This window comes from Lathyrus oleraceus, chromosome 6 (assembly GCF_024323335.1).
Source record: "Lathyrus oleraceus cultivar Zhongwan6 chromosome 6, CAAS_Psat_ZW6_1.0, whole genome shotgun sequence".
NCBI lineage: Eukaryota > Viridiplantae > Streptophyta > Magnoliopsida > Fabales > Fabaceae > Lathyrus > Lathyrus oleraceus.
In genome coordinates, this window is record NC_066584.1 from 326385482 (window position 1) to 326412569 (window position 27088).

General features: G+C 35.1%; 1 protein-coding gene across 2 annotated transcripts; it reads left to right on the top strand.

Annotated features, from left to right (window-relative positions):
• The first annotated feature begins 629 nt into the window (after positions 1–629).
• Positions 630–26510, top strand: LOC127098168 (PWWP domain-containing protein 1). 2 transcript variants are annotated; one of them, XM_051036677.1, is made up of 5 exons: positions 630–827; positions 912–1142; positions 1217–2161; positions 6379–6690; positions 24485–26510. In XM_051036677.1, the coding sequence occupies exons 2-5, from the start codon at positions 962–964 to the stop codon at positions 26359–26361; spliced, it is 3315 nt and encodes a 1104-aa protein (XP_050892634.1). In that variant the 5' UTR covers positions 630–827; positions 912–961; the 3' UTR covers positions 26362–26510. The 2 variants fall into 2 exon arrangements, with proteins under 2 accessions (XP_050892634.1, XP_050892635.1); XM_051036678.1 differs by having other exon boundaries at positions 632–827; positions 6403–6690.
• The last annotated feature ends 578 nt before the right edge of the window (positions 26511–27088 follow it).

Below are 27088 nucleotides of genomic sequence, written 5' to 3' on the forward strand. Positions count from 1 at the left end.
ATATTATTTATAAAAAGTAATATAATATTTAAAAATATATTATATTTAAAATAATATAATTTTTCAATTATATATAAAAAAATTATGAAGTTTTTATATTAATTTTTACACAAAAATTCAAATAAAACTTCATAATATTTATTATAAATACAATTAAAATATTAATACATGTAAATATATAATTTAAAACACAAAATATATGATGAAACAATTGAACAATGACTCATTAAATTTAAAATAATATATTAATATATAATATTTTTAAAAATTAAATAATAGAGATAAAATTTAATAAAATGAAAAAAAAATAATATATTTTTTATATTAATACAAAATAATTGTTGGCTGCAGGCGCCAAAATATGTTACTCCTATTTTATAATGTATTCAAAATACATTACTAATATATAATGTATTTTGTGTTTTATTAATAAAATTATTTTATGTTTTATTTTAATACAATTTAAAAAATACAATTGAACAATGACTCATTAAATATATGATGAAATAAATTAACATGAAGGGTCTTTGGTGCAATGGTAATGTCTTTCTTTTAGATTCCGAAAAAACATATAAAAGTGTGAAAATAGATTGAAAATAAAATAAAATATCCGTTCAAGACATAACACTCATCTCTAATAATAATCTTTGCAAAAAAAAATAAATAGAAAAATGGCGAGGAAGTAGGAATCCCAAATTCAAAAGCATTTATCCGCTATCACTCATTCTCTCCGAGCATGCCTTTTAACTTCTAATTCAACTTTTAGATTCACAAGCTCACTCGTTCTGCTCTCACAGGGAGAAGATTTTCCATCTCACACACATATGGTACGTTTCCGGTTTCTTATTCTTTTTCAGTTTCTCCATTTCCCATCTCCTTCTTTAATCTTCACTCACGACCCACCGTCACAGATACCAAACCGCCGCTAGTTGGTTCGAATCTCCATAACCGTCAAGCTATCATGTCGTCGTCGGAGCTTGGTTCGCCTTGCGACGAACGCATTTTCATGTTGCCAGCGCTCAATTCGACGAAAAAGTCTAGGGTTAGGGTTTTTTCCGAGGACGATGCGAGAATTGCAACCGCAACTTCCGCCGTTGATCGGTTCGACCTAATCAACAACCACGCTGAATCTCACGTGTCAGGTAAAGCAACCTAATTAGTCAGATTTCGTGGTTCTGATGGTAAGTCTTGTTATCTGAACTTGATGATTGTGTAGGTTTTGAGAGAGATAGTGGAATGGCGAGGAATCTAGGACACAATTTCGAAGTTGGGGATTTGGTTTGGGGGAAGGTGAAATCGTACCCGTGGTGGCCTGGATTCATATACAATGAGACTTTTGCATCTTCTTCAGCGCGACTTTCAAAGAAGGAGGGGTTTGTGTTGGTGGCTTTCTTTGGTGATAGTAGTTACCGTTGGTTTGATCCAACTCAACTTATCCCCTTTGATGCGAATTTTGCTGAGAAATCAAAGCAATTAAACTCAAAATCTTTCTCCAATGCAGTGGATGATGCAGTTGATGAAGCAAGTAGGAGAAGTGCTCTTGGCCTAATGTGTAGATGTAGGAACCCTGATAATTTTGCTCCAACCAGTGTTGAAGGGTACTTTTCTGTTCAAGTGCCAGATTATGACTCTGGAATCTATTCTGAAGCTCAAATATGGAAGGCAAAAAATGATTTTAGACCTTCCGAAACACTTGCTTTCATCAAGCTATTGGCTGTTGCTCCACATGGTGGCGATGACAGAAGTTGTAACTTTGCTAAGAGTAAGGCCATTGTTTTTGCTTTTCGACGAGCAGTGTTTGGGCTGCATGATGAGACTCATGCTGAGGCTGTTGGAACGCAGCCATTGTGTCATTCTAATCCTCAGGCCAGTCCCCTTGTTCAACCTGTAATGCATTTCAAATCTCAAAAAAGGAAGGAAAAAAATGGTTTTGGACCCCTTGAAATACTTGCTTTCATGAAGCAATTGGCTATTGCTCGACATTGCGTCGATCGCAAAAGCTGTAACTTTGTTAAGAATAAGGCTGCTGTGCTTGCTCTTCGACAATCAGTGTTTAAAATGCATAGAGAGACTAATGTTGAGGCTGTTGGAGGGCAACCATTGCACCCTTCTAACCCTAAGGCTAATCCTCTTGTTCAACATCTTAATCATCCTGCTAGTGGTATATGCTCTTTATCATTTTCTACTTTAATTTTAGATATCATATGTTTTTTAGTGAATACCCACCTTTTGCCTTTATACTATCACCTATACACTTCTTCAAAGTTTTATTAGGTTTTATTAAATGAGTAGATTAAGATTTAGTCTAACTAACATCAGGCTCGTTAGAGCTTAATGTATACCTAATGTACCGAAGTAGAACCCTATAACAAACTGGAAAACTGTCTAACACAGTTGGAAACAATTGTAACCACCCTACTAAACCGACTTTCACATTTTGGTCCCAAACTTAACCTACTATAGTAAGTCACAAAGAGGATTTATAAATAGATCTAACTTAGTGTAATGATTCATTCAATCTAACAAGCATAATGTTTCATTCAATCTAATAAGCATTATGTTTCTAATAGAATCTAAGAGAATCGTGAGCAACATTGAGAACTCTAACATGATATCAATTTAGCCTCACAACGGTCCAGTGGCATCATCCATTAGCTCTGATGCAATGCACACACCCAAGCGACCATCAACGCCATTGATGTTACTGCATTCTTCTTCCTTACATCCTTCATTTTTTGCTATCTACGGGAAGCTCGATGCTGAGAACTAATATGGTGCCAGTAAGTCGAGCTAGAGACCAAAGCTCACAAGCTCCATCATTATCTTGATAATAATTGCAAATGTAGATTAAAACTCAATCTCCAAAGAATTTGAAGTTTGGAAGCAACATGACCAACTCTTGTGCTTGCTTGGCTTCATATATGCTATGTTGTGTCATAGGATGCAGGCACTTGTAGCAACTCTGGGATAAAGTTCATGCGTATTTTCAATTGCATATTAATGCCAAATTACGCCTTTTGTGCTCTCAACACACACACAAGGCTTGAAAGTTGCTCAAATGTTGAGTTCCTGCAGAAAATTGGTTCAATCATAAGCTTCATTCATGCAATCTCAATCAACCTCAGTCAACCTCACATCGTGAACACTTAGATGTCATACATGAAGGACTACGTACACCGTGAACACTTAGGTTGGTGAGTCAATATCAGTCAACCTCACATCAGGAACACTTAGATGTCATACCTGAAGGACTACCTCAAGATTTTGAGTCCACTATATCCTTGATTAGTGGGAAGTTTGTCTGCGTATCTATAGAAGTTAAAACTCTTCTTCTTGGACATGAAGCATGCCTTGAAAGGTTCAAGGAACTATCCTTGCCTTTAGTCAATCTTCATCTCCCACTCTTCATCACAATACTAAGCCTGTCTCATCAGATTTTGATGACATTAAGTCAAAGAAACTCATTTAATTACTTGGTGAGAGAGGCGACAAGTCTCATTGGGGTTTTCATGGTAGATAACACAGTTGTCGTAGCTCTATTCAGTGTGAAGTATGCCACAAGTTTGACCATGTTGCTTCCATATGTTTCCAGTGGTCGTAGCTCTATTCAGTGTGAAGTATGCCACAAGTTTGACCATGTTGCTTCCATATGTTTCCATTGCTTCAAGAAGGACCACATGCCTCATATAACTCGTCCTCCAAGTTCACAAAGTTCACATAGTAATTCCTATAACTTTCCCTGGTTATCTGATACCACACAAACTTCATCAAAATTCATTTATGCATTGGAAAGTCAATTCAAGCCCATGCCTTGACCTTACAACTTTCGACAATGTTTTGGCCACATGCCTTGTGGAATGCCTCAACCATCTACCTTCTTCATGCTAGTCTACCCTAATTTCATTCAAATTCCTATGATGCCTTTTGAACATGGTTTGAGAAACTTCGAGGTCAATTACTTATGTTTGGTTTGCCTGCTAGCTAATGTGATCCCTCCTTTTTCATCTATTTTAAGCTAGAAACTTATATATACATGTCGGTGTATGTGGATGACATAATTGTCATAGGCAACAACAATAATATAATTCAACAACTAGTCACACAATTAAACTTTGCTTTCTCTTTGAAAGAACTAGGCAACCTTGACCACTTCTTAGGTGTAAAGGTTAAACCCATCACCATGAACTCTTTACTTCTTACACAAGGCAAGTAAGGCAATTACATCAAAGATCTCCTTGCCAAAATCAATATGCAAGAAGCAAAGTCACTCCCCTCTCACAGGGTTGCTGGTTCTAAGCTCTCAAATGATGGTTTTGACCCATTTTCTGATCTCACTCTTTATAGGTCTATTGAAAGTGCCTTACAGTATGTTACAATTACTAAACATGGCATCAGTTTTGTTGTAACCAAAGTGTGTCAATTCATGTCAACAACCCCTTGAGTCACATTGGATTGCAGTCAAAAGGATCCTCAAGTATCTTAAAGGTACCATCATACGAGGACTCCACTTAAAGCCTATCACCAACCATACCTTTCCTCTATTGGCCTATTGTGATGCTGACGGGGGTTCTGATTTTGATGACAGAAGATCAACTTCTGGTGCTTGTGTCTTCATTGGTCCTATAACTTTCTCATGGAGGGCTAAGAAACCACACCATCTCAAAGGCACTAAAGTAGAATTTTGAAGCCTTGCATTTGCTACCTCAAAAATGCTTTGGCTTCAATCACTTATCATTGAGTTGGGTATCCCTTACCCCATTGCCACCATTGTGTGACAATATGAGCACCATTGCCCTTCCTCACAATCCTGTTCTTCATGCCCATATCAAGCACATGAAATTGTACTTATTCTCTGAGAGAAAATGTGCTCAACCAGCAACTCAGAGTCAGTCGAGTACCTGGTCATTCTCACCAAAGCTTTGCTTCCTTCAAGATTTGATGATCTCGGGGTCAAGCTAATTGTGTGTGACTCTACTCAATTCACACCCATTTTAGCTTGTGGGGGATTGTTGAAAGAGTAGATCGATTCTAACTTACAGCAAGCTTATAAGAGCTTACTCTAGGCCTAATGTACTGTAGTAGAACCCTGTACCAAATTGTAACTAATTGACACACAATTAGAAACAGTTGAGCCACCCTAACAAGCTGACTGACGTGTGTCAGTCAGTCCCAAGCTTAACCTGCAATAGTAGCATGTCATAACAAATCTAAGACAAAATAAATCTAGCTCAGTTTAATGATTCATTCAATCAAATGTAATATTTCTCATAGATTTCAGTCATGGGCAACATTGAGAATTCTAACAGGTTCGGTTCGGTTACGAATGTGGCAGATTTGGTTAGATTAGTTTTCAACTGAAAGGTAGCGTATTGAAGTTTTTTATTTTTTATTTTCTTATTTAATCATCTAATCAGTTAGATCTTTATATTCTTGTAAAGATAGGAGGAAATCTTAACTATAGTAAAGAATCTCTCTGTTTTAGCCCACAGAATTTCTGTAATTGTCATGTTGTTTTCAATATTTCCTATACTAATCTTTGGATATAGTTAACAGATTGAAAACAATGTGGTAGTTTTGAATTAGCAGGGGAAACAAAAAACTGAAAACTGAATGTATTAAAATAGGTTGCAAATTTACATTCACATAAGACAAATCAAAACAGGTTTTCTCTTTTGTTCACGTGTTAACTGCTGATGGCTACTTTAATCTTTTATCCTTTCTTAGTTCCTCTATCTCTCTGAGATACCACAACCATGCCATTGGAATCTATACAACTTCATAATTTGGTTAAGTTTCAACTTGAATCAATGAATAAAAAACGGATATAACACATTGTGATCATCTAATCAGTTAGATCTTTATATTCTAGTAAAGATAGGAGAAAATCTCAATTATAGTAAAGAATCTCTGTTTTAGCACACAGAATTTGCTTAACTGTCATGTTGTTTTCAGTATTTCCTATTCAAATCTTTGGATGCACTTTACCAATTGAAAACAATATGGTAGTTTTTAATTACTAGTGGAAACAAAAAATGAAAACTGTATATTTTCTCAAAGCATTTGCAAAAAAGGCTGCGAATTTACATTCTCATAGGATAGATCAAAATAGGTTTTCTCTTTCCTTTTTATATATTCACCAAAAAGGTTGTGAATTTGCATTCATATGGGATATATCAAAATGAGTTTTCTTTTTTCTTCTTGTTCTCGTGTTAACTGCTAAAGGCCACATCCATATACTCATTTAAAACCATACTATTGGAATCTATATAACTTTATAATTTGTTTAAGTTTCAATTTAAATTATAAATAAAAAAAATAAAAAAATGATGCAACACTTTGAGATTATCTTTATTCAATTTTGCCCCACCAATGTTGAAGGGTACTTTTACGTTCACGTGCCAGACTATGACCCTGGAATCTATTCCAAAGCTCAGACCATGAAGGAAAAAAATGGTTTTGGACCTGCCGAAACAGTTGCTTTCATCAAGCAGTTGGCCGTTGCTCCATATGGCGGTGGTCTTCAAAGCTATAGCTTCTCCAAGAACAAGGCTGCTGTGTTTGCTCTTCGACAGGCAGTGTTTAAGTTGGACGATGGGACTTATGTCAAAGCTTTTGAAAATCAGTTACTGTCATCTTCTAGCCCCCAGGCTAATCAGCTTATTCAGCCTCAGTGTTATTCTGCTAGCGGCGGTATATGCTCTTTCCCATCTTCTACTTTATTTTTGGATATCATTATATGTTTTTTTTTTGCAAACTGACTTTTTGCCTTCCTTAGACTTATACGAGTGCCGTTTTTCAAAATTTTCTTCATTATGTCTGGTCCCTTTAATTATCTTCTTTAATCATCTAATAAGTAGTTAAATATTTACATAATAGTAAAGATAGAAGGAAATCTTAATTAGTGTGACGAATCTCTGGTAGCACACACAAGCTGTGTATCTGTCACATTGTGTTCAATAAATGTTTTAAATGTTTCCTTTACAAATCCGTGGATATTAAGTAACAGACTTAAAAAATGTGGCAGTTTTGAATTAAAAGGTGAAAATGAAATCATAATTTCCCCCCTAATTCATTCACTAATGGAATCACGTTGGACACACCAAAATAGACTTTCCTGTTCATTTATGTTCACTTTTAACTTACTAATTCCATCCTAAATGGTAAAAAAACATCCAATGAAAAATCCAAAAATATCCCTATGATTTCGAAAACACATCTTCGGACGCATCTCATGAACATCAAATTCATTCATTTGAGTCACGTCCCAATTCTATGATTACATTTATTCCGGAAATGCATTTTTGGAACCTACCACTTCTTTTGCATTTTCATTCAATTTTTGTTTTTGAATTCTTGTGCTACTGTTCATCGTCATCTCTTCCCTAGACCTCATGCTACTTTATTCATCTTCATTTTCGGGTAAATAATACCAGTATTTTATGGTCAAATGATCCATTAGTTGAAGTTCATTTTTGGTAATGTCCACTAAAAATAAATATTGAAAGGTTTAGTTGTTGGGTTAATTTTTTAAAGATTGAAATGGAAATGTAGAAGCATTTTTGGGAGAGAGATTTGTTGTCATTGTTGTTCTTCGTGCGTGTCACTGCAGTAAATTTGTGAACAAATGGAATAACAAGCTTCAAGAACTCTCAGAAGTTTACTTTCAGATTTTTGAAGGATATTTCCTGAATTTTTTGTGTGGACAAATTAAGGGTGAAACTCACTTACACATAAATTTAATGGATTTAGGACGCGTTCAGAGATGCTTCTCTGAAATTCGGAGGTATTATTGCATTTTTACGAGGGAGTGATAATAATCCATAAGGTGGGTTAAGTATTCCTTGACTGCATTAATCTTAGCATTAATAAAAAAAATAAATGGTGATCATTATTACATCCCATGTAGTGATTACACATTATGGAAACCCTAAAATGTTCACTTTATATTTTGAATTTTAAAATTCAAACGCATCCAATCTACAACAAAATGATTTAATGATTGAGCCATCCCATTTGTCAAAAATTGACCTAGATTCCAATCATCGTATCATAGGTCTAGATTCTAACATTTGGATTAACCCTATGGCATTATTTTACACCCTTTGAAGTAAGTTAGAATTTTTTTGTCATTTTTTTAATAAACCTTACATTATAAGTCATTTATAAATCAATCCCATGATAAATGATACACATTTATAATTCAGTAATAAACTCAAAATAGAAAAATTAATGCATATATATAAATGTCATATTCAATCTAACTACAATCCATAATATAAAGTGTTAAAATATACAAAATATAACTCCATTATATTTAGTGTCCATGTTCATCCAATGTCGTCGATGCTGCAACACATGTGGTGCCTCTGCTAAGATGTTATATAGAGTGGCCATTTGAGGAGTGCCATAATGCTTTGACATATTGGTAACACATCAACAACATGGTGTGCCCTTGCAAGCTTCTCCTCTAAGATCTAATGATGAGTTGGTCTCAAAGGATCTTCCTTTTCATCTTGTGTCATGGAAGAATGTGACATTATAAAACTATTTGATGTAGCCGTATACCTTACTCCATGGACAAGGAGTGGACACACAACATACATCATATGACATATTGCTTCGAAAATCTCATCAACATTCTTGTGGAGTACAACGACAAGAGCAATAACATTCTCTAGTGTCATCTAACTCATGCTGAGCTTTTTTCGGCTCAACTCTCAAATAAGTCACCATCATATCCAATGCCTCATGTTTGTTGATTCTTGAGTAGTTTAACAATTTTCCCTAGACCATAAGATATAAGAGGCATGAGACATCATCAACTGTGTTGAATGTCTCATTGATTAAAAGATGAAATGATGTCTCTGCGTGTCATCTCTCCACAAAGTAGACAATAAGTCATGGTTAATATAACCATAAAACTCTTGTATAAATCCTGCGACGTATAATTGCGTGATATCCTGAAATCATGGCTTATTAGACTGCACCAGCTTTGCAACCTTCCTATAATGACTGATAAATTTTAACGCATCACAGTATTGCAAAAAAGAAATACATCGTTAATCAGTTCAAATATTATAACACAAATGTTTTAAAAGAGTAATTAAAAGATTTATGCTACCTTTCAGTCCCATATGTGTCTAGCAACAAGATATGGATACAAAGCAAGCAATGAAAGGTCTAAGGGGGCTCATAAGAAACCCTCTAGGGCAAAATGGGCTTCTAAGGCCGTAGGGGTTTCGGGGGCAACAACAGGCAGGTGAATTTGCGAAGACGATGTTAGAGATACATGAACCAAAGATACATGAACCGGGATTGGTTGAACTCTGTTTGCATTAAACACAACCGTTCACCCATTGCTTTTGTTGCTCTTCCACTGACAAGGAAAGTCAATGGTGTTTTTCATCCTATCATTTTCTATTTTTTCTACACCAAATCATCAACAAAAATTGTTTTTATCATTTTGTCTCACATTTTCTTTTTTAAGAATAAGAAAGGTTATGTGAATCAAATATCTAGAACATAACCTCAACTAATTTCCTTTTTATCATCAACACATGGGATATGCAATTTTATATCCTAACTCTGTGCCACTTCTCGACAAAGCGATTTCAAAATTCTAACAATTCAAAATTACCAACTTTAGCATATATAATTTTAAATCTCTAATTAACTTATGTATTTCAAAATATAACTAATTAAAATATAAAAAAAGTTATAAATACAAATTAATTAGATGATTTGATAGTTCAATTAAATGACTTGATAATTCACTCAAATGATTTAATAAACAACGATGATTTTAAAATTTAAACAACTTTATTGACTTTTATATGCCAAAGCCATTATTATTATTCACAGTATCCATAATACAAAATCTAACCATTTTTAAAAATTGTAACATACACAATTTAAACTATTGTTTATGTTTTGAGTAGTTGCATTTCACCAACTTGTATTTGTAAATTAATTATTTTGAATTTTCTTATCCAATTTTGGATTTTGGATCAACACTTTAACAATTGTATAATTCAAATAATCACAAAATTGATTAGTATCTGACTATTTGTATTAAAAGACTCAAATAAAATGATAGACATATGTATTGCCAATTATCTCTAGCTATATAGGGAAAGACTCGATACTTTGTGGACTTCTTTTCTTCTAATGCATATCAAGCGAAGCATATTTGCAATTGTTATAAGCCCACATCAGACAACATATAGTTATATAGTTTGGGTTGAGCTTAACTCAACTTATCAAAACCTGTGTATAAGGTAAGGATTACCTCAATATTAAGGTCACATATGGTTTAAAGGCCAACATAATCAGGCAATAAGATATCTCCTAATCCAATAACACCAAAGGCCAACACAGTCGATGTCCGACGAGTTTGGTACGCCAGTTTAGCCAATTCCTCTTCATGAACGACCTCACCATTCCTTGAAAAACACATACACTCCTCCTCAAGAATGGAGGATCGACACTCCCTAGTCAATCAAGGACAAAGATGAGCTAAAAGCTAAGGAGACAATACAACCATGTTTGATTTTGTATAGACACCAGGACTAAGCCTACCTAAATCTTGATCGAGTGTTCGATGTCGAATATACAACCCTTTCCCTTGAGTTACTTTGACAAAATGCATAGTAACATGACTCCCTCTAGTTTCGAAAAACGACAAACGTATAATACTTTCTATTACAACTTGATCCAGAGAGCCTCGAACTTCCACTAAAATCGAGACAAGAAAGGTAACCAAGATAAGACTAGTAGGGGACATATGCATGATTCTCCATGAAGCTTGGCTTACATCAACCGCAGAAAAAAGGGTAACCCTATAGCCTAATTCTTTAAAGAAGGCTACAAATTTTCTTTTCATGTAAATTTCTATATGGGACAAGTCATCCAATATATAGACTTAAGACCCATCATTCACTAAGAAGTGACTTTGTCGCCTTAACTTGTTTGAACATTGATGTGGCAACTCGTTGAAGATATTAGCATGAGCCACCTTGGTTAGAGGGCTAATCAGGAAGTCCTCGTCCTTGAGGTGCTTCATGCTTTTCGAATAAACCTTGAATATCTTGGTACTACGCCTAAGGGAGATCATACCCTACCCCTGGGCTAAATCAACATAATTTCGTTGTGTTTTAAAAATGTGTGAGAATGGTGTCAAAGATAATACACCTTTCTTGTATTCACACCAACACTGGAAGACTTTAATATAAGCCCAACATACCGAGTGTACTTGTGAAGGAGCGATGGCTAGGTTGTACAAAATGCCCATTTCAAAGTCGTTCAATGGGAGACAAAAACCTATTAAAGAAAATAGACATCGTGAAGAGCAATAAAATACCCATAATACTTTTTGCAAATTTTCTTATCCTTTTTTTTAGAGGAAGCATTACCTAGTCTAAGGGGGGACCCACTTTACTAAAGACATGTTTTAGATATTTGTCTAGGCCTCCTTCACACACGAAGGCGAAAATGGTATATAACGTTTCTTAATCCACCCACTCAGCAGAGTTATCTCCTTGCTTTTCGGGTTATGTGTTGAAGGTTCTCCATGTGAAAAACACAAGGCCAACGCAAATATAAACTTCACACCCTGCCAAAAGCCGTGTATAACAATAGAATTCACCAAAGCATAAAGAATTGAAACTCATGGCTCTCCTCTATATAAACCCCAATAAGGTAATCATACACGAAAAGAAAAGAGAGTTCAGACTCAAACATTACCTTGAGAAGATGAAAACGATGACCCATAACTCCTTATATATTTCCCAGGGAAGGCAAATCGTCTGATCCTCGACGTTGAGAAGTGCGATCCGCATCACCAACAATCGAGATTTTTCCGCATATTGTTCAATAACACTCAAAAGCCCTAGTACTAAAACGAATCATTATCGTTAAACATAAGGACACATGTTGAGACGTACATGGGAAGCGTTGCTAATCACGATGAATGAATCCAATGCACCCTTTCAAAGACATCAACGTCCTATCAAGACTCATCTGCTTCCTTCCATTTGATCCTGAACCGAAGACAAACCTGGTAAAACCCTCGCTCTATGACTAGGAAAAAGAGCTTTGGGGCAACTGTCCTAGGCTCACAAGTCCAATAACAAGCGTTGAAGAGGAAGGCACATCGAACATGTGGACCTTCATCTCTGTTGAAAGCACAAAATCACCCCATCATCTCTCACAGTTGACATCTAATCAGACAATTATTTGCATAAGGGGTCAAGTTACCCGTGGATAATTTTAACCGCTCATGCTATATAAAGACTAGATCACACCATTTTAAATATTCAATTCATTTCCACTCATAATGCTTTTGACTCAATAATTGACTTGGATGTTGTAGTCCTAATCTTACAGGTCCACCTCTTCTTCGTTGTAACAAAAGTTTGCTCCACTATACCAAAGCCGTATTTCACCACTTCATTATACATTTATGGTTCCCAAACAAAATATTATACTCATTATGTCATTTCACGCATGACCAAAGATATATTGGAAATACTAATGTCTACCGTTTCATTTAAGTCACATTTTAGTATAATATAAATGGTTGGGTACTTATCAATTTAGTAGTTGTTTGAGTTCCACTAAAGTTGATATGTACCTAAAATTGGATCAGAAAACACTAGGTGATTGATTTCCAAGTACAAATGCACGAAGTACATCAACTGTCATTATAAAACTAATCATGTATGGGTTATGTGTATGTTGCCATTTTTGGATATTGTTGGATTATATATATGACTGGAATTGGAGTTAATAATAATGACATGACATCATGAATTAAGAAAACAATCTAAAATTAAATTTAGTTTGAAGGTGAAATGAAAGGTCAATGGAATTGTTTGAATTTAGGTTTTTTTTAATGTGAATCAATAATGAAGGTGAAAGAAGTTGTTTGAATTTAGAATTTATTTATTTTGTTTATCAAGTCATTTGAGTGAACAACAAGTAATTTAAATGGACTATCAAGTTATTTATTTAATTTGTATTTAGAATTTGTTAGCTTGTATTTTGGATTGCAATCATTGAACTAGTTTGTAATTTGAAGTTGTGTGTGTTGAAGTTTGTAACTTGATTATTGTACTCTTATGATAGAATTTTTTTAATGCTTAAGAGAGCAACAAAAATCTTATTTTTAAAAAAAGGCCACTATAATATTTTTATAACAACCACAAAAATGTTTTTTTGATTGAAAAGGATAATTTTCAGGCTAAAACGTTTTTTATTCCTTATATTTTAGTCGAGGTTAATATTGTTAAAAAAAAGATTCTTATTAGTTCTTTAGTTTGACTAACTAGTTATAAGTTAGTCTTTTTTCATCAAAATTTGGTAGTCAAAGTCAATAATTGAGTCCATCTGACACTGACATGTATTATGGAATGCTCATGTATAATTTCCATCCAAACTTTATAATGATATACCATGAAGCTAACAATTCAACCAAGCATTTCTACAACAATGCAAACTTCAAGGGTTCAGAAAAACATACTTCAAGAAATAGTAAAAACAAGGAAATGAATTAGGTAATAACCTCACTTAATTAAAACCTTACCTTAACCTTAATCTAAATCGTTCTTGTACTTGATAAATGTACCATAAAAGGCGAAAACTTGCCAAATGTATTATTAGAGACTCTACTGTGTGACTTTAGCGAATGACAAATGATATATGTGCTTGCTAGAGTGCAATAAGGGTGACTACCTCACCTTTGGCAAATTCAAGTGTGCTTAAGGTGAGTTGAAGTGGTGAAAGCCTACCCGAAGACATAAGACTCTTTCTTAGTGTGTCTGTTGAAAGTTCATGATTCCTCTCTTTTCCCTATCCTGGGAGCAAGACATTTAGAGAGGATTACTTGGACCTGGGCTAGAAAGTCAAAAGACAACTTTCCTAATCCTCTAGGAAGAAAATTTGGAGTAGAAAAGGGCAAGTCATGCTTTGATCGTGGGAGGAACAATTTCTCCCTCTGACATTCCCTGATAGTTTCTCGTAAGACACCTTAGAAGCTTCATGTATTACATGAGACATGCCGTTAGTTTTGGGTTTAAGCCTAATTAGGTGACCTTCAATGCTATTTAGACGACCACCTTACTTTGTACGCTTTGGGTGACTTACTTTTTTCAAGCACTAGCTACCCTTATTCAATCATAAATCATTTCACTTTTAGGCACAATAAATTATTCTAGTCCATAATCTCTTAAGCACGAGATCTTGAAAAGCGCAAAATGATCTAACTCAAGCAAATACTTGGGACGAATCCCTTAAGCGAAGTTAGAGAAGAGTCACTCAGGGAACACTTAATGAGGTGAGTTCCCCAAGTATTGCTTATACGCATACCCTATTTGACAATCATGCTTTTCGCGTTTTGAAGCATTTATTGCAACTAATTTCATGTTGTTTGAGTTTGTCATAGTTTGTCCCTTAGTTCTCGCTTGAGGTGAGTTCCTCAAGCGTAGAGTTTCTTAGGTGTTGATCCTTCAGTAAGGGTCCCACATATATTGTCTTATACAAAGTTAATGATCCATTAATCCATTGTATATTGCCTCATAGGACGACAAAGATCCTTCAGTGAAGGTTCAACGTGTATTGCCTCGTAGGATGACAAAGATCCTTCAATGAAGGTCCATTGTATATTGCTTTATAGAAAGGGCCAAAGCGTACTATGGGCGCCATTCGACTATAGGGCTTGGCGACTTTGATGGTGTTTATTTATTTTGTTTTAATACTAAGGGCAACTAAACTCTCTTGTATGATCGTCTGGTTACGACTAGGTTTCTTGGTACTAGCGAGTTTTGAGAGGAGATTCACTTGAGTTTTGTCTCGAGTACATATATCATTCAATTATTTTAAAACAATTAGATAATTCGTAGCTTTACGAGATATCTGATAAGTTAGGTGTCTTTCGGCTGATACTCTTCGATGACCTGGTTTGCAATCATCTACGAGTCGCTCTTGACTCTAAGACTCAAATCACCCATTTTTAAGACGAGGTTCATACAAACGACGAGTGTAACACCCTAAAACTCCGACTCATAAATAAAAGGATGAAATCCACATTTTAGGATGCTACTTAAACATAACATGCATACTTTCCAATTAATTTGAAAACTCGCAGCGGAACTCAAAATAAATAACATAAACTTTGTCTATCTCATCAAACTGAAATACTTAATAAAATCAACATAATCCAACGATTAACTCAAAATAAATAAAATTCCCCGTTCCCCAACGTTATAAATTAGAACACTAAACCAACTAAACAACGATAAATAATAAAATAAACAAAGAAAAGCTCCAAGACCATCTTCCAACTCATAACAACATTTATCCCTCCAGAGTATCTGTAGAACAATGTATAAATCAACACAAATATTAACAGTGTAAAATAATGCCAGGATAACTTAAATCACATAATCAACGACACACATTCAATTACACGGCCTTATGTATATAATGTGACTCACAACTCGACTATATGGTGTGATACCAATTTGGACGTCAGAGGTTTGTTACTGATCTCGTCCACTTAACAATGGTTCCTCAATCAATCCGTGTCCCTACTTCTGAACCTCGATTCCCCACTTTTGAACTCGGGATGATCACATGTCCCCCCCACTTTCTAACCCATGACTCACATTTTTCAACATATCGACACAATATGATGCATGGCATACAAGTAATGCAACAACTACAAAAATTATGATCTCACTTTTAACCATAAACATGTAATATAACATATATAGTAGTCCCCGCTTCTGAACTACATACCTCAACATAACACATACAATTACATTCATAACATATAATTGTATTCGCGATAACACAACTCATAAACGTAATCATAACTCACCACTTATAATTATGCAATTAGTTCAATTATCATTTCATCATTATAATAATCCATCATAATTAATTAATCACATCAAACACCCTAAAACAATAGTTAAACATTGACAACACGAGAAGACTGCATCGAAAACTAAATCGATCGCTAAAAAATGATCATTGGAAGCCACGATGACCAGGTTGTCACCTAGGTGACGACCGTTACCCAACACGTCATCCCTTTCCTTCCTCACCCATCACCCCTGTGATGATCGACAGGAAAATCCTGCCTAGAGATTATGACAGTCTCTCCGTCACCCCTTTGACGACCGTCAACTAACCTAAAGGCATGACGTGTAGCCTTTCATGCTCGTGACCCCCACCACGCTGATGCAATAGTCAATTCCTGCATTTTTGGCCATGAGAGTTCATTCGAAGCTCTAATTTCACCCCCAATACTATAATTCACAAAAAAAATAATATATACATATTATACAGTAATCAAACCATCACTTACACATCGATTAATGTCCAATTTCATCAATTAATCATGAATTTAAGAATATATTCATAAACCAATTACATATCAATGGTAGGGATAACATTGAAATTCATTCTCATTTAATATACACCAAATTCAATAATAACCAGAGCATGAATTTACACATTAAACATGACAAATAACATGGATTTCACATAATTATCATCAAACTCATGAAAACACAACAATAGTGAGTAAAACCTAGAGGAGGGTGATGATCCCTCTCTACATTTCATGTAATACACTTATATTCAAGTAGTTTTCCTTACTTGATTTTCTAACTAAAGCTCTAAGCTTTGCTATGGTTTTCTCCCCCTCTCTCAAACCCTTGTTTTGCCACTTTTTTTTAATTCTATCAGTTTCTACGCACGGACACAAATAAGCTCAATTAACCCCTTTTTAATAATAAATCTAATTTCTGAATTTAATAATTACAATTTGGCCTCAACTCCTTTCTAATTATCACACTTTACCCTGACTTTCTATTAATTCAAATTCCATCCAATCTCTCACAACCATATTATTTTCCTATATTTTAGCCACTCAAAATCAACTTGATAATTCCAATCAATTCCTACCACTCTCTATAAATCTTCCAAAAATACCCATAATTGCCAAATAGCCATATAACACATTTTATCACCAAAATAAATAATAAAAAATATTCTAAATCACTTAAATAATTAAATAAAGGTAATAAAAGTTCAATTAAATAAATTAATTGAATTCATGGCGTTACAACTTTCCCTTACGTATAGAATTTCCACCCTCGAAAATTACCTTAATGGAAAAGCTCAGGATAAGACTCCCTCATATGACTCTCTAGCTCCCACGTCATGTTTCCTCCAGTAGGTCTTCCCTACTACCTTCACTAATACAATCTCTTTACCTCTCAAGTGTTTCGCTTCTCTCTCATCAATTCGCAATGGTGATGCCTCCATTGTCAAGTTATCTCTCACTTGCACATCATCCATTTGAATCACACGTGACGAATTTGAAACATACATTCGAAGTTGATACACATGAAACACACCGTGAAGATTCAAAATAGATGGTGGTAAAGCAACTCTATAGGCCATTTCTCCTACTCTATTCAAAATCTGATAAGGACCAATGAAACACGACGTGAGCTTTAGGGATCTCAAAGCACGACCAACACCAGTCACCTAAGTGACTCTTAAGAACACATGATCTCCTTCTTCCTCTGAGTCGGTTCCATTTTTTCTGTTTTGGCTATTGCATTAGTTCTCTGCCTTTAAAGGAATGCTTTTGGTTTTTTTTATTAGCAGTTATTGGCCCATTGCCATTTTGAGGCCAATAGTGGAGAAATTTTTTGATTTGATAGTGTAAGACGTTTTATGGTATTTTGATTATGATTTAATCATAGTTTCCTCTTATCATGATAACTCTTTTGTCGGGCTTTGTGAATGTCTCATCTTCTCTTGAATCATCTTGATCTTCTCAGTAGTCTGCTGAACGATTTCTAGTCCAAGTACAACACTTTCACCAAAATCATACCAACACAAAAGTGTCCTACATCTCATACCATACAAAACTTCAAAATGTGCTATTCCAATACTAGAACTCAATCAATGACAAGTAAGTATCCCAATTAACTCATTGCTCTAACACGCAAGCTCTCAACAAATCTTCCAACGGCTGAATGGTTCTCTTTGTATGACCGTCCATCTGCAGATGATAATCAGAACTCAACAACAACTTAGTTCCCAAGACTTCCTACAAACTCCCCAAAACCTCGAAGTGAACCTCAAATCTTTATCTCAAACAATACTCGAAGGAATACCATGTAAACTGAGAATCCGTTAGGTATACACCTCAATTAGCTTCTGCAAAGGATAATTGATCTTTATCGAAATGAAATAAGCCATTTTATTTAACCTATCACCACAACCCAAATCATATCGCTTCCTTTAGAAGTCTTAGGCAAGCTCGTCACGGAATCCATAACAATGCTCTCCCATTTCCACTATGAAATGCCCAACGATTACATCAATCCTGCCGCCGTTTGATGCTTGATCTTCAACTTCTAACAAGAATAAATAAACTCAGCAACATCCTTCTTCATTCCTGGCCACCAAAAATCTTCTTCAAATATTGATCCATTTTAGTAGAACCGAGATGAATACTTAAACTACTAATGTGACCTTCATAAAGAATTCTTTTAAGCTCTGACAAATCTGGTACACAAACTCTATCGCGAAATCTCATAACCCCATTCTCATCAATTCTGAAATCTACCTCTTTATCTTGATTGATCAACATCAGTCGATCAATAAATCCCAAGTCGACTTTTGACCCTATATGATCTCTTCGAGAATATCATTAGTTAACTTCAACATACCTAACTTTACACTGTTAGGAGTCATCCCACACACCAAATTAAGATCCATGAACTGTTCAATCAAATCTAATTCTAACATATGCAAGGACTTATGACTAAAAGCACCTGCAACCACATTGGCTTTACCGAGATGATAATTCCAACCAAAATCATAATCCTTCAGAAATGCAAGTCATCTCGTATGCCTCATATTCAACTCCTTTTGATCGAGCAAATACTTCAAACTCTTATGATCGATGAACACTTCAAATCTAGAGCCAAACATATAATGTCTCCAAACTTTAAGCATAAACACCACATCAGTCAACTCTAAATCATGGGTAGGATAATTCCTCTCATGAAACTTCAACTGTCTCGAAGCATAAGCCACAACCTGACCATTCTACATAAGTACACCACCAAAATCCAACTTCGAAGCATCATAATACACACAAAAAAGATTCACTCAGACTTGGCAAAATCAAAAATTGGCATTGACGTTAATTTCCTCTTGAGTTCTTGAAAACTCTCTTCGCACTGAACATCCCACATACGCTTGCCCTATTCGAGTCAACTGGGTCAAAGGTAGAGGTAACTTCAAAAAGTCTTCAATAAACCTTATGTAGTAATTAGACAAACCCAGAAAACTCCTGATTTCAGTAATAAATTTCGGTGTCTCTCACTGCAACACGACATCTACTTTAGACGACTCGACTGATATACCACCACTAGAAATCACATGACCAAGGAAACTCACTTCACGCAACCTGAACTCACACTTGGACAACTTAGCGTATAACTTCTTCTCTTGGAAAGTCTGTTAGATAACTTTCAGATGTTCAACATGATCTTCATTTGTCTTGGAATACACTAAGTTATCGTCGACGAACACAACCACAAACTAATCCAAGTAAGGATGGAATATCCTATTAATATACTTCATGAATACACCTGGCGCATTAGACACACCGAACGACATCACTGAATACTCGTGGTGATAAATTTCGAGTTCTAAATACAGTCTTCAAAATATCTTATGGTTTCACACGAATCTGATGATAACCTGATCTCAAATCAGTCTTACTGAACACGCAAGCACCACTTAATTGATCCATCAGATGTTGATAATCAACACATAACCCCATGTTACCATCTTTCTTCTAAACCAATAACAGAAGCGCTCTCCACGACAAAATACTAGGTCTAACAAACTTATTCTCAAGCAGATCCTCTAATGTTTCTTCAACTCACTCAGCTCTGAAGCATACATTCGATAAGGTGCCATCAACACAGGACTAGTATTGGGTACTATGTCTATGCCGAAGTCAACTTTGCGCTACGACGGTAAATCACTAATATCCTTTGGAAACACCTCTGAAAAACCACACTCTATTGGTAGATCACCAATCACAATTTTGCCTTCAGTCTTCAAAGAAGCAACGTCATAAACACACATGCATTATCCATTAAGGACTCATCCACTTCCTTAGCAGGCATAAACATCTGATATTTACCTTTAAACTCTGACAACAACAAGGACTTGTCAAAACCATTGATATGAACATGGTTGAACTCCAACCAATTCATTCCTAAGATAACATCAAGTTGACTTAACAGTTAAGCAAAGTAGGTTAATACCAAAGTTCTTACCATAAATAGTCAACGTATAATTCAGATAAACCCACAAAATAGTCTCTGAACCATTAGCAGGGTATCAATGACCATACTCCCAACCATATACGACATTTGTATATTCAACTTTCTAGCACAATCAAGAGATATGGACGGATGTGTCACACCCGTGTCAATCATAGTAATCAGAGAACCACAATTAATAAAACACATACCTCGAATCAAGTTATCAAATCTAGTAGTCTCTTCTCCACTCAAAGCAAAAAAATTTCCTCCAGACTGAGCTTTCTTTGGTTTCTGGCATTAAGTACTAATGTGCCCTAGTTCTCCACAGTTGAAACAAGTCAGCATATTACTCTTACAATCAGCAATACAGTGTCCGACTTCCCGCACTTGAAATATTTCTGACCATAACTCTTACATTCACTAGCATGATGGCCCATCTCTTTACCACTACAACATTTGACAAAAGTAGGAGTGCCTCCCCCACTTGTCTTTTTCCCACCTAAAGCCTTCCAATTTCATTTATCAGCTGGAGCCCCATAAGGTTTTCCATAGTTTTGGTTCCCGCCTTTCTTCTCACTAACACTTTTATAATGAGCAGATCTATCGTAACTATCTTCATCGTAAATTATACACTTATTAACAAACACAAAGATTATACATTTCTTTCTTCATGGGTTTTCACAAGAAAATTGTCGATGTAAACCTGCAGATTCCGCCCCATTTGATACGAGAATACCATATCCATTAGCCTTTGATAGACGATGCCTTGTTTTTCAATCCAAACAACATGCCATTTTAGTACTAACTGGCATGGTTGGACATGAACGTCGTTTTGGACGCGTTGAGAAACTCCATCTTTATTTAGTTATAACTAGAGTCGGCGTCCATGAAGCTTAGAGTCTTGTGACCAGAGGACCAGTCAACGAGTCAATCAATGTTGGGTAATGGAATCAAACCTTTAGGGCATATTCTGTTCAAATTAGTGAAATCGACACACACCCGTTATTTATTTGATGCCTTTCAAACCAAGACCACATTAGTTAGACAAATTGGGTATTTAATCTCAATTTTGAAATCATGAATTTCAACAACAAAATCTATAGCGAGACAATGCCATACTACCTTGGCCTTATACCAAAGAATGTTCGAAGTGGTCCATGCGAATAATCAATGTTCTTTCTGAGTATGGCGATCAAATCTTCCTCTTCAGTTTCAGTCAAGGGGGTACCTAACTTGGTGATTTGGAAATCTTGTGACCCGATATAGACATCCTTTAGATCTTTTGTGGGTGTCACTCTTTCTTTCTCGGGGTCTATCCTGGGATCCAAGTTCATAGAATTTGCTTCTTGTGCTTCTGGTTGCAGAGCGACGGTTGCGACCATCTCCGCCCTCCTTATCCTGAGGCTATTTTGATAACATTCTTGGGCGATCTCTTGATCACCTTGGATTAGCTTTACCTTCCTGTCGGGGAATACATACTACATACTTAGGTAGGTATAAGATCAACAAGGTGACACCCAAAATTTTGAGGGCAGGGCGCCCCATGATAATGTTGTATGAAGAAGCAACGTCTATCATAACATATTTGACGTTGATCATCTTTGCGTTCTCATTCATCCCGAATACAATCATGAGGGATATATGGCCCTTTACTTGCACGAGCTCGCGTGAAAGTCTTATTAACAAATCTTGAAACTAGATCAAACTAGAGCCTTTCAAATCCATCATAGGATATGCCATCTGCTGAGCTGTTGTCATGAGGGTGTATACCTGTGGCATCCTTTGCAAGAGAAAACTATTTTAGGTTTTGACTTTCTCGAACTTGGTGCGAGTATGGCAGGTGCGTCACCAAATGACATGGCCCGTCGAATGTATCTCCAACGAGAAGAGCTTGATTCTTTATTAGTTTTACTAGACCCCATGATGAATGCCCATTATACTTGTTAAATGTTCAATAGAAGGTGAAAGCCTACTCACGCAAGAATGATGAGAGACTATTTCTCTGTGCGTGTCTATTGAAAATTTGTGATCCCTAATTTCTATCCTCGAATCAAGATGATCATCTGAACATGGACTAGAAAGCAAGGAGACAATTTTCCCACTCTTCCCAGAAGCGTGGAGCGGAAATGACAAAGTCATCCCTCAATTGCGAGAGGAACAACTCCCCCTTTCACATTTCTCGACGGTTTCTCCCAAGACACCTCAAAAACCGCATGTATTACATGAGACATGTCGTTGATTTTGGGCATAAGCCCAACTGACGTTCTTTAGGCCCTTTTCTTTCTACGTTTTGGGAGACCTGCTTCTTCCAAGCGCTCTCCACCCTTATTTTCATCATGGATCATTTTCCTTTTTAGGCCAAATAAACTATTCCACTCTAAATCCCTTCTCATGCTCTTACCTGATGTAAACAATTAGTTGCCTCCATTCTCACCTAAAGTAGCTCCAATAATGTCATTTTTTTAGATATAGTACACTCTTTTCAATATTCAATTTAGGTGAAAAATTAAAAATTAGGGTTTAAACTCAAATTCAAATTAAAAAATTGTTGGAGAATGAAGAACAATTATAGCATAAAAGGAAGAAGGAAGCTGTACCTGAATTTTGGAAGAAGAATGATGCTCAAAGCCCTAAGTTTTGTCTCCGTTATGCTACATAGATAAATGGAAGATTGAGAGTGGAGCAAAAACAAAGAAAACTTTTAACTAAAAAATAATTGAAAAGTTCATTGGGAAAATCCTAATTTTGTTCGACAATAATTTTTTTGTGAAGGCTAGTAAAAAAAGAATAAGACGCCAAAATGGAATCAGATGTATCTAATTAACGTCACTTAAATTAAATTGAATGGAACTAACTAGTAAGTTGTTAAGTTAAAGGATCAATTCAATTTATTTATTTATTTCAAGATCAATAGGAACCACAATCTGAAGATAACAGATAAAAATGTTCGATAACCTCATTTTTGAAACGTTCAAAACTTTTTAGATGTATTTTTATCGATATTTTAAAAAAAACACAGTATCTTATATATTTTTATTTGTATTTTTGAATTTGTTAGTAAAAAAAATACATCATATTAACAATTTTAAAAAATGTTGATAATCATTTTTCAAATATTGTATTTTCAAAAATGTCGATAATTATATGGTCATTTTTCAGATTTTTAAAAATTGTTTTTAATTTTTTTCTTGTTTCATTTTTTAATTTTTTACAAAGCTAGGAAAATTTGTAAACATGCATACCAGATTTTTTTTTATAAATAATCTCAATTTTATTTTATTAACTGCTGAGTTTTTTTTGCTAGAATTTCAACATTTTATTAATAATCTTAATATTCTCAATTTTAATTTTTTTAAAAATGCAAGTAAATCTCCCAGAGAGAGAAAATTTCAACATTTTTATTAATAAAAAAATAAAATAAATTATTTTTTATATTAAAAAAAATTGAGGGTGTCAGACATATAAGTGGCCCACTATATACGAAAATCTAGGAAAGACGTTTTCAAAGCCTCTCGGACATAGTTTTGTCTCCCGTAATTTTAAACCCTAGCCCTCTTTTCACATTATTTTAATATTTAGTTACAACTAAAGCTAACATGGAATTTTTTAAAATATATTATATATTGTATTGAACAAGCAATAAAAATACGTTGGATACGATACATAAATATTAAATTCAAAGTTAAATTTAAAATTATATTTAATAAGCAATAAGTATATTATATTGAATAAGCAAAAAAAAAGTTGGATTTAAAATTTAAAACTGAATTAGGATTATTATTTTTTAGATTATTCAAGGATTAAGGTTGATTTAAAATTTAAAATTACATCTTAATTTTATTAAAATTAAAAAATACAACTGAATTTATTTATCTAATTAAATTACAATTAAAAGAGTCTAAATTAAGGATCAAATTCAAAGAAAAGGCTACATAAAAACCTGGTATCCTTATAATTCTACATTAAATATATAGGTATCTTTTAATTTCTACATTAAATATATGAACTTGAGAAATAGTTTAGAAACATGTGTATTAATAATTCCAATTTATTTATAACTCCTTTTTCTTTTTTTCTTCTAATGGTTATGGTTATTTTGCTTTGTTCTCCAGTTTCTTTGAATCGTCCAGTGGTGGAGACAGAAACTTTGGGTGCTGAGAACAGTTCAAAATCTGTTAAGGCTGAGAACAATGTCATGAAGCATAAGTATATTCCTAATCCTCAAGATGAAGATGCAGGTTCTGCAGGTTCAGCTATAAAATCTAAAGTAGCTTTTGAAGATAAGGTTCAACCAAATGACAGTGGTTTTGTATCAGAAGAAATTACTTTCGATTCTACACATAATCTTCGCGAGAAGGGAAAAGAATTTTCAAAAGAAAAAACCAAAAGATTTGAACCTATTGCTGTTGCTAATAAAAGGCTTGTGGTTATGGCACTGCCAAGCTTAATTGATGAGACATCTCGTCGAATTCATCTTGAAAGCAAAACTTGTTTTGATGTTAAACATGATGGAAATACAGTACTATCACGACCTCGTGATGAACTTCTGATTTCAACGGATGAAGTTAGTGTTGATGGCGTGCCGAAGAAGATAAATGTTCAAAAGCGATGTGCAGATGATTTGAATTCTGAGACTTCTGCTGTTATAAAAAAAAGAAAGAGTTCAAATTTACAATCTACCTTAGACCATGTGGAGAAGCCTTCAACTTCTGAAACATCTGTACATCCTTCAAGCAAGGTGGATCTTTCGGCCAGTAAGCAGCCACGCGTGTGTAGTAAGCTTCTTCATGAATTGAAAGCGATTGCTTTAGATCATTTTCATGGTATTAATGGAAGAACGCCTTCATTTGTTATCAAGTTCTTTTTGCGGTTCAGATCTCATACTTACCAGAAAAGCTTGGCTTTGTCGTCACCACCAACAAAGAATGCAGTTCCTGAAGTTCATGCTACCAATGATCATGCTAGTGCTTCACTGGTTGTTAAGCCTGTAGAACAAATCATTCAGCCTGATGATTCAAACAAAGTTGCACGAAAAAGGGCTCTCGCTGACCCCCGAGAAGAAATTAACGCGAAGAGATTGAAGAATATCAAGGAGTTAAAGGCACCGGATGCAGAGAAGAAGGCAGCCACCAATGTTCCACCTGAGATTGTTAAACCAAACTCGACCAGGGAAGTTAAGCAGCTAACTGAGCGGTTTGAACCGACAGAGCTGGCCATCTATTTTCCTCCCATGGCACCTCTTCCATCTATTGCGGAGTTGAAGGCAAGGTTTGGTCGTTTTGGGCGTATACACAAATCAAGTCTCCGTGTCTTTTCGAATTTGTCTGCTTGTCGAGTTGTTTTCATGCATAAGGACGACGCAGAAGCAGCATATACATTTTCTGTAGCAAATCAATCCTTATTTGGCGTTGCTGGTGTGAGGTATTTCCTCAGGGCATTGGAACGTTCTTCGCATAATATCTCTGAAGTTGCTAAGGCTAGTGAAGACATTGATCATGCCACAAAGCACATTAAGGATCCTGCACCACAACCTCTTTCACAGCCAATAAACCAGCTCAAATCCATCCTGAAGAAATCTACCGGTAATAAGTTAGAGCGGGAAACTGGTAAACGACACAGTGGTAAAGGGACACAACGTGTAAAATTCATGTTAGCTGGCGGAAAAAGTAGTAGGGGAGAGCCATTAGTTGATGGTTGTTCACATTCTCGTGTTGCTATGGATTCTAACACTAAGAACGTTCAAAAGGTCAATTCTCAACCATCTTTGCCTATTCTTCCATTTCCTTCTCAGTTTGTTAAAAGTACACCACATGATCTGCATAATTTCGACATGGCATCGAGAAATACTACCAACTTTATAAACACGGATGTGTCTACTACCAGAACTGCCATTAACATATCAAAGAAGATGATATGCCTTTTGACAAGGTGCCATGATCTTGTGACTAATTTGACGGATTTAGGCCATGGGCCATACCGTCCACTTTGACGGAATGTGGCGGACTTGGTTGACTGCGAAGAAGTTTGGATTTGTGATATGTAAATATACTCTATGTATTGAAAATGAGATCTTATTACTTACTACTCATTCTCATGTTCTTTTTCATGGAAATAGATTCAAAACATCAATATGAACTATTTCAGCGTTTAAAATCAAATTTGAAACTTGATATGTTTCATGTCAATATTTAATCATGTTTTGAGATTTTAGAACTTATTCAAATGGGTGATTGAGAGATTCTCCTGACAAGTTTTGGTTTTAACAATGTAGTATCTTTACATGTTAGACATTATTCTTTTTTTCTTGTGTGACTTTGGTGAATGGTTGTGGCACAATCAGTTTTTTTCAATGATTTTAGTTTTTGCTGTTGATCTTGAGTGTTTGCTCTTCTCTTTGGTAAACTAAAAGAAAAATTTACATTAGTATATTTTTATTGAGGTGTAGCTAGGCTACCTCTCTCGTAAAAATAAAATATTGTGGAACCAGAATGTTTAATGAACAGTAAAATAAGATCAACTTTAAGGTTAACATTTCAACGTTAAAGTCAGTGAAAAAATAAATACGCTTGAAATAATACACTTTACTATAGTGAGAACGGTTAAAATCATCTGCGTGAGGTGAGAAGCGATGTGCAGGTAGCTGTTGGATCTAATCAAATGGTGCTAGACGTTTTTGGAAGGCAAAATTGTATGTTCTTGGAAGAATGAGGGTTCAC

Coding starts and splice junctions, on each gene's coding strand:
- LOC127098168 (XM_051036677.1), top strand. CDS start 962: ATGTCGTCGTCGGAGCTTGGTTCGCCTTGCGACGAACGCATTTTCATG. Junction 1,143..1,216: donor CGCTGAATCTCACGTGTCAG/GTAAAGCAACCT, acceptor ATGATTGTGTAG/GTTTTGAGAGAGATAGTGGA. Junction 2,162..6,378: donor TCTTAATCATCCTGCTAGTG/GTATATGCTCTT, acceptor CCAATGTTGAAG/GGTACTTTTACGTTCACGTG.